Source organism: Nansenia antarctica (genome assembly GCF_963989245.1).
Source record: "Nansenia antarctica genome assembly, chromosome: 6".
In the NCBI taxonomy this organism is placed as follows: Eukaryota; Metazoa; Chordata; class Actinopteri; order Argentiniformes; family Microstomatidae; genus Nansenia; species Nansenia antarctica.
Genome location: NC_137676.1, coordinates 18,058,200 through 18,070,699, shown reverse-complemented (window position 1 = coordinate 18,070,699; position 12,500 = coordinate 18,058,200). Strand labels below are relative to the sequence as shown.

Genomic DNA, 12,500 nt, shown 5'->3' with positions numbered 1-12,500 from the left:
TGAACTGTGCCCACTGGTGGTTAACACACTGACAAGCCTGAGCCACATGGCCCTGCCTAAGGCACAAGGCTGTGTGTGTGTGTGTGTGTGTGTGTGTGTGTGTGTGTGTGTGTGCCATCAAGTGTGTGTGTGTGTGTGTGTGTGTGTGCCATCAAGTGTGTGTGTGTGTGTGTGTGTGTGTGTGTGTGTGCCATCAAGTGTGTGTGTGTGTGTGTGTGCCATCAAGTGTGTGTGTGTGTGTGCGTGAGTATGTGTGTGTGTGTGTATGTGCGTGTGCGTGCGTGAGTGAGTGTGTGTGTGTGTGTGTGCCATCAAGTGTGTGTGTGTGAGTGTCTGTGTGTGTGCGTGCGTGCGTGAGTATGTGTGTGTGTGTGTGTACGTGCGTGTGCGTGCGATTGTGTGTGTGCGTGTGTGTGTGTGTGTGTCTATGACCAACGTGGTGACTCACCTGTCTGAGGGCTGCGTGGCTTGGCTCCCAGGTAGGCTAGGTTGACGTTGGCCTTCCTGCCGTCGATGATGGGGTTGGGGTCTTTACACGCCCGATCTGCCGCCCCCCTGTCCATCATAGTCACCTGTTGGGACAATAACATAAATAGCATTAGTATTAACTCATATTGTGTAACTGAATTGTGTGTATTCACTTTGAGTGGAAGTACTACTGAAGGTTGTCTGATAAGCAGGCTAGGAGACACTGTACTTTGTGTGTGTGTGTGTATGTTTGTGTGTGTGTGTGCGTGTGTGTACAGTCATTTCAGTGTCAGATGAAGAACCCTTGGGAAACCCCTATGCCTTGCTGCCTGGTTGGACTCTGTCATAGGGGAACGTATGGGTCAATGTCATTCATAGCTCCCAGTTTTTCATTCTGTAGTGAGTGTTGGAAACAGCGAAGCCGTGGGAGGGAGACAGAGATGAGGGTGAGTGCTGACCTCAAGGATGGGGGGTCTCATGTCTCAGTGCTAATGTACGCGGTCGACTAATGAACGGCTGCCTCTGAAGCTAATGTGTGGGAGGGTGTCTCCTTGAAGGACAGAGGCCATCACAGCTGGAGAGGCCCTTGCAGGGCGTAGGCGGGGGCGGGGGGGGGGGAGGGGCGGGGGTGGTGGAAGGGCTCACATTTATTACAGTACACTGTAGGAGCAGTCAGAAGCGCCCTGCTGAGGCATGGTTGCCTTACATGAGTTCAACTCTGCTCCTCTGTGGCTCAGTAGGTAGAGCATGGCACTAACAATGCTTATGTTGTGGGTTCGATTTCCTCCGCCGGGACCATACTGAAAAATATTATGCACTCGCTGCAATGTAAGTGGCTTTGGATGAAAGCGTCAGCTGAACGGCATATTAACATGAGCAGGGGAAACTATATCAGCGTCCCTGGCGGAACGCACAGCCAAACATGGAAGTGTAAAGGCTGTTGCTTTCATTTCACAGCATCAGACTCTGGCGTCCTATGCGAACATGTACTGGATGATGGTATGATTGCTATGTTTCTGGAGGATAGTGTGGGAATGAGATCGCTATGGGAAGAAGTCAGGGGTGAAATGGAAAGACCAGAATGTGGTTGGATAACCTCTTCATGATCAGAGTATTAAAGAGCAGGGAAAATATGTATGCATTGCTTTCAGTGTCATGTTCGCCTCTGTCTCTATTTCTCTTTCTCTCCCTCTCTACACTCACTTTCCCTCTCCCCCCCCCCTCCTCCCACCTCCCCCTCTCTCTCTCATAACCATACACGGCTTGGCAGACGGGGGAGGTGTGGGAGGAAGTCAAAATGAAACTGCATGCTTTATCTCAGAACGCCAACTGACATGTCACACCTCTGTGACCAGCGGACTGCTTTCTGCTGACACACACACGCACACACACATACACACACACACACACACACACACACACACACACATACACACAAACCGACCATCCACCCATAAGAGAGAGGGGGGTGGGGGGGAATAGAGGGAGGTAGGGAGGAGAGAGAAAGAGAGAGGGTGGAGAGAGATAAAGAAACAGAGATAAAATGTGAGAGATCTACTGCTGTGTGTGTGTGTGTGTGTGTGTGTGTGTGTGTGTGTGTGTGTGTGTGTGTGCCTGTGTGTGTGTGCCTGTGTGTGTGCCTGTGTAGGGGTTGTTGTTATTCAGGGCTCAGGAGATAATTGATGTTACGCTTTTTACGGAATAATCTACTCATGCTTAAACATGTGACCGCCAACAGCACACACTGCACACACTTGTTGGATGGACAGAGTGGCTGTGTTACGCCCTATTAAGACCCCTGCTCTCTACAGATTATCTGGCAGCACATTCTGCAAGCAAGCCTGCTAGTATTTAAAACACTTCGTCTGAAAGGAAACAGCCAGTTTTTTCCCCCCCTTTTAAATCCACCTTGAAAAAGCCTACAGTAAATCATAACTGAAACTGTTGCGTGACTTTCATCATGGCCTAGTTGGTACACAAGATGGTAAGACAATAACAGTGCTTCTATTCACTTCTATTCAAAGTGGCAGTGGAAATAGTATGTGAAAGTATCCAATGGTAGGTAGCTGTACTAAGGGACCTATGCTGGTTACAATGTAGTAACTTTGTTACAAGGCTATTGGGACTCAATTCTCTAGAATAGGCCCTAAGCATGCTCTATGACGATTCAAATGTAAGATTTGAATCAATGGCTGAGCGTTGACTGTCCAAGTGTGTGGATTTGAATGTCTTATGGATGTTGCTATTTAGTTGTTCCTAACATAACCGACTTGCCCAAGGACACCTCGACACGTGGCCAGCCAGGGTTTCGAACCGCCTTGAGACAGACGCACTGCTGGTGTGCACAACATGGCTTCTATAAAGTATTTGCACTGCGTGACCCGCAGTAAACTTGGTTTTATCATCCGTCTTGGGTTTATCATCAATCTTACCCAGGTTACATCTCAGACTCTTAAGAGAAAATGAATAAACATGTCAGTGAGTTTAGCCCCAAAACTAAAAATACTGTCAAAATGGCACTAAAACCAAACGCCACTTTAAAGCTCACGAGAAACGCACAGACATCACATTATCTCCCGATTATAGTCTAATATAATAAAGAAAATGGGAAGCCGCGAAAGGATGAGCCACATAGACATGCCTACAGCCACAGACATGTCAGTTGTATAAGTGTGGGATCGCGTCTGGTATTGAAGAGGAACTTACAAAGCCGTATCCTCTCGATTTCCCGGTCTGCCTGTCCGTTATCACTACGGCCTCGTCAATATCCCCGAAGGTCTCGAAGTATTTCCGAAGGGACGCGTCGTTGGTGTGATACGGCAAACCGCCGACAAAGATCTTGGTGAAAGTAGTGTCTTTCTGAATGGTGGGATGCATTATTTCTACACCTCTGCCCACAAATGGACTCAAAAGCATTACTGCGCAGCTTCGGGGGTGATAAAGAAGACTATATTATGTTTACAGTCGCAGGTGGCAGAACTACTAACTTCTAACCAACAATTTTCTCGCCGTGAGTTAGGCTAGGCTTTCTTTGGGAGCACAGTAATGTGCTGTGTGCAATGATGCATTGGTTTACAAGCTCGCAGTCAGACTTGACAAAACCCCTGTCTTTATCGATATAATAGTTCTCTAATAAGACTTTGTTCTTTCATTCCATGTTTGAGTTATTTCCCATCCAGCGAAAGCGGTTAGCCTCCTGCAACGGTATCCCCTTGATAGGTCCACTCTGGTCTTGTTTTATCTATCCTCCGGAATAGAGAGGCTACCAGGCGCGTTTCAGACACGCCCACTCAGACACGCCCACTCTCCTTTGTCCAATCCGTGATCGGAGCGTCTTCCCTGTGAACTTTGTATCTGACGTCCCCTCAGCTCCACACCCCCCCTGGCTCCACCCTGCGCCCTGCTCACACACCTGTCTCCTTTGTCTTTCTGTAACACAAAGAAAAATACATCTGCTCGCAAATATATCGCCTTATTGAACGAATAGCCGCGGTCAGAATGGTCTACCTGGGCGCTAGTGATATAATACTGAGGTGCTTGCGCAAGTTATAGAATAAACGTATTGTATTTTTGGAGACAATAGATAGGTGAATCTTTTTCATCGTGAGTTTAGAGAAATATGATGTAACGTTCACCACGAGACCAACTCTGATGCCACAATTTGTAGGGTTCAAGAGTTCCTAACTAACCATAAAACATTTGTTTATTTCTTGTAATGTCTAACTTGATGGCTGCTGGAGACAGTAGCACACATCAAAGAGCCGGCAGGGCACCGGGCGAGAGGAAATTGGGAGACAAAAGCGCGCGCGGGGGGTGACCAGTCACAGGAGGGAGATGAAAGGCTGTTTGGAAGTGACCGTGCTCAACAATCGACGTCGCTCCTATCTTCAATATACTCCTCTCACTGTCTCTCTCTCTCTCTCTCTCTCTCTCTCTCTCTCTCTCTCTCTCTCTCTCTCTCTCTCTCTCTCTCTCTCTCTCTCTCTCTCTCTCTCTCTCTCTCTCTCTCTCTCTCTCTCTCTCTCTCTCTCTCTCTCTCTCTCTCTCTCTCTCTCTCTCTCTCTCTCTCACACACACACACGCACACGCACACACACACACACACACACACGCACACGCACACGCACACGCACACGCACACGCACACACACACACACACACACACACACACACACACACACACACACACACACACACACACACACACAGGCAAAGGTCATCATGGGTGACACATGTATCAACCCTGCATACCTAGGCTTACCTACCTAAATCTGTGGTATTTTAGGCCCTCTGAGACAAAGCATCAAAGCATAATAGATCATTAACATGGACAGTTAAGTTGGCAGGATTTTTTCTATATTGAAAGGAGGAGAGAAAAGTGATATATACTGTATATATATACATTTGCACCATATATATTTTAGACAGATGTTGTTCTTATCGTCCAACACACTATTGATGTTGGACCCCACGATTGCAGCAGTCAAAGGCCTTCAGAAGCTTTGATGTGTTTAAAGAATTCACCTCCTCACCTGTTACCCAGTTTGTACTGTAACAATTCACACCCATTCCACTGTTCCCCTCCCTCTCTCCTCATGTACCCCCTACCCCCCCTCTCTCTAGACACATGGCCTGTGACACCCCTCTTACCTCCTCTCTCACCTCTGAACCCCTGGTTCACGCAGACCCATGGTCTCCACGCATTATTTATACCCAGACGACAAGTGCCCCCCTATAACTAACTCTGCCCTGCGAGAGATTGTGCGAAAAACAGCAATGCTTGTACTAGATTTGCACCTAAAATAATGCTTTGTACCGAAGAAACGCATTTCCAGTCACCTTTATCACTTGAATTAATTGTTGCAAGCACAATTATGATTTGAAATTGACTTTGTCCATTAAGGGATTCCTTCTGGCCCCTGGGTTGTATAGACCGTGGTGTCGGGGGACTGGGATGACGTCCACTGTGCTGCTCCCTCTCAGACATTCAAGCCTCTCCAAGCATCAGGGTAGCATTCCTGAGCATTTTTTGGTACTCTACATTTGCTCGGTTTGTAGTGACGCCCTGATCAACAGTGTTTGTAATTGATTCCTATTAAGTAAGGTTATACATTATAAACAAATGTTACTATTACAGCACTCAAACTTATTTAATTCAATGTATCTTCTCTGGTTTTAATTTTTTTTATCAATTAGAATTTTTAAATACATTTTCTTTGACTTTTAAGTCCAGTTTGTGTCCAGTAGGATGTGTAGATCAGTGGAGAAAAATCCTTATTGAAGATGTTTTGATTGAAGTGATGTTCTAGTGACAGGAATAGACAGTTGTGTCAGCTCTATCATGTATATCTACATATGTATGCCTCTTCCTTAACTCTATACACTCAACTAAATAACAACTAACATGTTAGTGAGAGGTCAGCCATCTTAAATCTCCTGCTCCAAAACCCGACTTCCAGGCCAACTGTAACATCCATTGCTGTAGTGCACTAATCGAAGTCACACAATGGAAAACACAACTGACACACAATGTAATGTTTAAATAGAAATTTGTATTTACATCAATATTAACATCAAGAAACAAGTAAGAAAAAATGCAACAGTAATTTACATCCTGAAATGATGACTGTCTATTTTCCCCCCTTGTGTTACATCGTCTTCACCTCTCTTCATTTAAATCCGAGGACGCATCGAGAGGGATCCTTTTTTTCTTTAAAGCAAAGCACAGAAAACATTTCTCTTGAATATTCGGTAGATAATTATTTTTCATATTCTTCATCAAAACTGAAAATGTTAAATCCACTCTAGGCTATTCCATGACATAATGAAGTTGAACATGTACTTTAAGTCCATAAAAACAGCTTAGTCCATAAAACAAATCAAAACATTCTCCATTGTGTTAAAAGATAGCCATTGTCTTCAGCACTGCTACTGTAAATAGTTTAACATCTGTTGAGAACGTTGTGTATCCCAGGTTAAGTCTAAACAATGAGTGTCGTCTCTGAGTGGTCAATCTCATGAAATCACTATTTCCAGCTCCACATATCTACTGGCCATACATTGTAAGAGATACAAGCAAAAGCAATCACAAACAAAATTCAAATCAGCTCAGCAGAACCAGACTCATGTTTATACTATTCTGTATATGGAAATACATGTTTTAAATGCTAACATATTCTTATGTGTATGTTGTGCAAAGATAAATGCACACATGAATCCAACCATCTATGTTAAAAAACGCTTTCTAAGCACTGCAGAATGACAAAACACAAATCTTTGGATTGAGCATGAGGGTAGATTTCTCAAAAAGCTTCACGTAAAAATACAACAGAAATAAAGGCAAAAAAATCAAATGTCAACATGAAATCATGTAAAATGTCCAAAATCATCTTTAAGGACAAGACAAGAGAGATAGAGATTAATCACATTGAGGGAATCAACATTACCTCCCACTACCCAGGGTAGTCTCCCCCAATATTAACCAGCTCAGAATAAAATAATCCAAACAGAACAGAACAGAACATGATCAAGACAAGTCACTCAAAAACCTACACAGGAAAACTACGACCACAACCCAGCATCTGACCCTATGACCCCCCCGGGAGGGGAAGAGACCAAAGAGGAGCCATCTTGTGAATCTACAATGGCTCTGATTTGTCTATATAATGGATACGTCGATATCCGTATCACTGTCACTGACAGCGTTGTATGGAATTCTCAAGAAAGGAACTAGAGTCATTGGACTCCATTGAAACATGGGGTTCTGTCTGAGAACATCTACCCCGCACACTGGTACCACCTAGACCCCCGTACGCCTGACAACATCATCATCATCATCATCATCATCATCATCACCTGTCACATCTTGTATAGGCATCTTTTGAGTTTGTTAGCCTTTGTTAATAAAATAAATGAATACAAATGATAGGATCACACTAGCACCTCTACTTCTATGCAGATGTCATTGGAAAGGAGAAATGTACGATTTGAAGATCACAAAAGAAGGAAAAAAGTGCTTTCTGAGAGAACGAAAGTGGCAGTTTTAGCTTTTCTGAGAGAAACCAAACGAAAATGTTTTCAGTATTGATAAAAAGAAGGACCCCCTCCCTTTTCACCCATGTTTGAAGTACTGAAAATAAAAGCTGTTTTGACCTACGACAGAATAAGAAAATTATACTTTAAATATCAAGCCTTACAATCTGTGCAAAAACAGTATGTGACCTACAAAAGCATATATATTTATATATAATACATTTGAAGCATATTTACAATTTGTATTCACAGACAAAAGAAATAAATTCGGAACAAGACGTCGCATCTAATACTGCAGTACCTTCGCTTTGAGTAAATGATGCTTCATTTCGCCCTCAGAGGAAAGCCTAGATGAAGGATTATTGCTATAAATCTGCATAAACATACACTAAAATCTGGCTAACACTTTCTTTTACAGTGTGACTACTGTAGGAATCAATTCTTAATTAAGCCATTGGCAACAAATTGCTCTTATGTGGTAACCATTCCATTCGTTGGCGCTTAAAAGGCAACCAAGAGCACAACACTATTAATTTCTCCATAAAAAATACAATATACGTATGCCTTGATTTTAAAATGCTCATTTACATGTATGAATTGTAGTACAAATATGACGGGAATTGTGCACTTGTGAGAGGTCATCTCATATCAAGAACCGACTGCAAAATAATTCCAATTATGAATCTGCTTACGTCCCCATAGTCTCTACACACTGTAGAAGAAAGTGTTTTTTTATAAAATCTGTGCTTACTGCCTCACCATTGGTTACCCATTTATAACAATGATCATGGTTACCCTTGGTTACCCTTCTCCAATCAATAGTCCCCATCCTCAGAAAAGAAAACTAGAACACTCACAACAAATAAACAACACAGTTTTGCTGTTATGCATTAATTCTTGGGTAAAGGCCTCTATGACCACGAAATATTGCCACAATCCTTTCGACGACAGCCTTTCCATAAAGTGCAATTACAGCCAACTAGTATTTCTGTCGTACCTTAACCCAGCGCTCCCAGTGGGACCACTGTGTGTATATGGATGCTGACTTTCAACGACTAACTTCAGGGCCTGAAGAATTTCAGCAGGGCCTGATAGTCCTTCGTAATGGATGTTATACTTTTAAGGATGAATTCAGGGCATCGGGAAAACAAGGCTTTCATACACAGAGCTGGGTAACACTGTCTTTCTCCGATGACGGTCCAAAGCAGAGAGAGAGTTCAGGGTGAACAACACAGCACGATGGTGCGTCCCACCTAAGAGAGGAGGTCTTTTCATGTCTGTCTCTGTCCACCTGCCCGTTGTCTCCAGACCATTCTCGAGTGTGTGCCCACTTTCCATTGGTTTGGTCCAGTGAGTGAGGTGCGTCCAGAGTAGAAACACACACAACCCATAGAGAGGAATCTAATCAAACTACTTCAATGAAGTCTGATGGAGGAATTATACAGTTGTGCATATGTGTGTATGGTGTGTGTGTGTGTGTGTCTGTGTGTGTGTGTATGTGTGTATGTGTCTGATTTACATAGATGTATGTTTTTTCTCAGTCTGTTTTCCTCAGACCAACACAGGCCTCGAGTCCTAGAGAAACAGCACCCCCAGCTGGTGGGAGTATCACACTACACACACAGCCTTGTCCAACACCACACACTCGTCTGTCTCTCTGAACGGGCGTCACAGTGAGTCTGTTCCACCAGAAGCGCCGGTGTCTTCAGTTCAGCAATATTTCTGTGAGGTAAAGAAGAGAGGGGAAACAGGGTCAGTTGTGTGTGTGTGTGTGTGTGTGTTTGAGAGTGTGTGTTTGAGAGTGTGTGTGTGTGGGTGTGCGTGCGTGCGTGCGTGCGTGTGTGTGTGTGTGTGTGCGTGTGCGTGTGTGTGTGTGTGTGCGTGTGCGTGTGTGTGTGTGTGTGTGTTTGAGAGTGTGTGTTTGAGAGTGTGTGTGTGTGGGTGTGCGTGCGTGGCGTGCGTGCGTGTATATTTAAACAAACAAACAAAAATAAACATGGACGTCTATAGAAGTAAAAAAAAAAAACACACACAAACCAGTAGAGTGCTGTACACACCTGATCAGGCCCCATAGGCATGCGTCCCATCACCATGGGGTTCATGCCCATCTGACCCCCCATCTGACCCATGTGGCCCCCTCCTCCGCTGGAGGGCATCCCCCCGTTCATCATCATGCCCCCGTACTGCCCGGGGTTGCCCTGCTGGGCAAACTGCTGCTGCCCAGGGTTGCCCTGTTGGGCAAACTGCTGCTGGGGGTACGAGCTGGGGAGGGAAACGGAGAAGAGGGAAGGTTTAGTAGGTAACACACCTGCAGCGCCTATTAGTTAGGTAAGAATACTATTATTATTATCTTCTTTTTTTTTTAAGATCACTTAGAATGTCTGACAACTTCCAGTGCAACTCTAGGACGGACGGACGGACGGGCAGACAGACAGGCAGGCAGACAGACAGGCAGGCAGACAGACAGGCAGGCAGGCAGACAGGCAGACAAGACTCACAAGGCAGACAGACAGACTGGCAGACAGACAGACAAGGCAGCCAAGGCAGACAGACAGACAGACAGACAGGCAGACAGGCAGACAGGCAGACAGGCAGACAAGCAGACAAGGCAGACCTAAGTTTTACATGTTCATTCCACAGACTTGAGTGTCGGACATCTTGCTTTATTGAGTATCTCCGTGGTTACCCACCTGTTGCGGGCCATGCCTGCCTGCGACCACCCTTTCATGTCTGCACTCTGGTACATGGGGCCCCCCTGGGGGTGCTGTTGCATCATGGGGTTCTGAGGACCCAGGCGGCCAGACATCATAGCGTTGGGGGGGCTGCCGCTCGAAGGGCCGAACGAGGGGTCCCCCTGTTGGGCCATCCCTGGAGGAACAGATGATATTTAGCTGTTTAGCTGCACACGCACACACACACTTTCCTCCATCATCCATCCCTCCATCCCTGCCCTTTAGACAAGGAGGCGATACAGACAGACAGTACACACTCATCTCAGGCTCTGCGTAGGGCACCAAAACAGCCTAACGATCCTCCTAACATGAATGATTAATTAATTACTTAAACGAAGGCAAACTACTAACGCAATTATGCTTAGGGCACCCAAATGCCCAGCAGCGGCCCTGCAGACAAGACAAGACACGTCTCCATCTCTACAACCGCTGCTGCACACGACCTCGCCACTAGGGGGCAGCAACCCTCTGCTGACTCTGTGACTCACCGTAGCTGCCCCCGTAGCCAAACTGTTGAGGGCCGGGCTGGCCCATGCTGGGCCCTCCCATGGGCGCGTCCATGCCGCCGGGTGCCGTGACGTTGGGAGGGGGGCTGAACCCCCCCGCGGCGGCGGCGGCGGCTGCGGCCGCCTGCTGCTGCTGCTGCTGCATCAGCATCATCATGCGCTGCCTCCTCATCTGCATGGTGACCATCTCTCTGCTGCGCTGGGCCATCATCTGGGCGTTCAGGAAGCCGGGCTGTGGCGGGGGGGGGGGGGGGGGGCACAGGCAGACTGAGTGAGGTGTGTGTGTGCGTGTATATGTGAGTGTGAAGCCGGGCTGGGGCAGGGACAAACACACAGGCAGACAGAGTGTGTGTGTGTGTGTGTGTGTGTGTGTGTGGAGAGAGAGGGGGTTCTGGGTGTGAGGAAAGTCAGGCCGAACTGCCTTCCCAAAGAGTGTGTGTGTGTGTGTGTGTGTGTGTGTGTGTGTATATGTGTGTGTGGTGTGTGTGTATATGTGTGTGTGTGTGTGTGTATGTGTGTATATGTGTGTGTGGTGTGCGTGTATATGTGTGTGTGTGTGTGTGTGTGTATGTGTGTATATGTGTGTGTGGTGTGCGTGTATGTGCATGTGTGTGTGTATATGTGAGTGTGTCTGTGTATATGTGTGTGTGTGTGTGTGTGTGTGTATGTGTGTGAGTGTGTATATGTGTGTGTGGTGTGCGTGTATGTGCATGTGTGTGTGTATATGTGAGTGTATATGTGTGTGTGGTGTGCGTGTATGTGCATGTGTGTGTGTATATGTGAGTGTGTCTGTGTATATGTGAGTGTGTGTGTGTATATGTGAGTGTGTGTGTGTATATGTGAGTGTGTCTGTGTATATGTGTGTGCGTGTGTGTGTGTGTGTGTATGTGTGTGAGTGTGTGTGTGTGTGTGTGTGTGTGTGTGTGTGTTTGTGTCTGTGTATATGTGAGTGTGTGCGTGTATATGTGAGTGTGTGTGTATGCTAAAAAGGACCAGAGACACCTACCTGCGCCCCCATGCCAGGCTGCATCCCCGGGCGCATGGCAGGGTTCATGGCAGGGCCTCCTCCTCCAGGACTCTCCATCTTCATGGCCATGCCCTGCCGGGTCTGACTCATAAACTGAGGAGGGAGGGGGAGCCGCGTCAGTGTGGAGAGGGGCTGTTACATAGCACAGCACGTGGTTAGTCTGTGTGTGTGTGTGTGTGTGTGTGTGTGTCCTGCAGCCTCTATGTAAGTAAGTAAGTAAGTAAGTAAGTAAAGCTTTATTTATATAGCACCTTTCATACAAGAAATGCAGCTCAAAGTGCTTTACAACAGGAATAAGAACATAAAGTGAATATAATAAAAACATATACAAGCACAGAATGAATATACAGTATATGTAATGACAGAGTGATCTTTGATCGCCAACGACATCCTTGTTAAAAGGGAAACGAAAGTGAAAGCGTCATCGTGGTTTATTGGATGTAGGTGGATTAACGCTGCCTCCGCTGTACAGTATATATACCTGCTGGCCCTGCAGTCTCTGCTGCAGCTGCAGCCTCATGGGCTTGGTGGCGCTCATCATCCTGGGCCTCATCATGTTGGCGCGGGGGTGACCCATGCCCCCCATGCCCCCCATCCCGGGGAAGCTGCCCCCCCCCTGGCCCATCTGGGAGAGCATGGGGCCGAAGCCCCCCTGCTGGGGCTGGCCGTGCATGGGCCCCCCCCCGCCGTAGGCCGACTGCATGGCCATGGAGGGGGGCGCCCCCGGGTAGCCCC

The 12,500-nt window shown here is 46.5% G+C and overlaps 2 protein-coding genes across 2 annotated transcripts in view; both read right to left on the bottom strand.

Annotated features, from left to right (window-relative positions):
• The window catches only part of rbm38 (RNA binding motif protein 38), a gene marked incomplete at both ends in the record, with an annotated part of 14,157 nt that extends 10,773 nt beyond the window's left edge, over positions 1-3,384 (bottom strand). The window contains 2 exons of the mRNA XM_080533128.1: positions 449-572; positions 3,175-3,384. Coding sequence (XP_080389254.1) covers positions 449-572; positions 3,175-3,384 — 334 coding nt within the window. The remainder of the gene's footprint in view (positions 1-448; positions 573-3,174) is intronic.
• Positions 3,385-6,000: 2,616 nt separating this feature from the next.
• Positions 6,001-12,500, bottom strand: part of LOC308160355 (nuclear receptor coactivator 3-like) — a gene marked incomplete at its 5' end in the record, with an annotated part of 23,455 nt that continues 16,955 nt past the window's right edge. The window contains 6 exon segments of the mRNA XM_080534270.1: positions 6,001-9,222; positions 9,558-9,762; positions 10,191-10,368; positions 10,721-10,970; positions 11,745-11,858; positions 12,247-12,500. The exon segment at positions 12,247-12,500 is cut by the window's right edge and continues 88 nt beyond it. Coding sequence (XP_080390396.1) covers positions 9,211-9,222; positions 9,558-9,762; positions 10,191-10,368; positions 10,721-10,970; positions 11,745-11,858; positions 12,247-12,500 — 1,013 coding nt within the window. The 3' untranslated portion in view covers positions 6,001-9,210.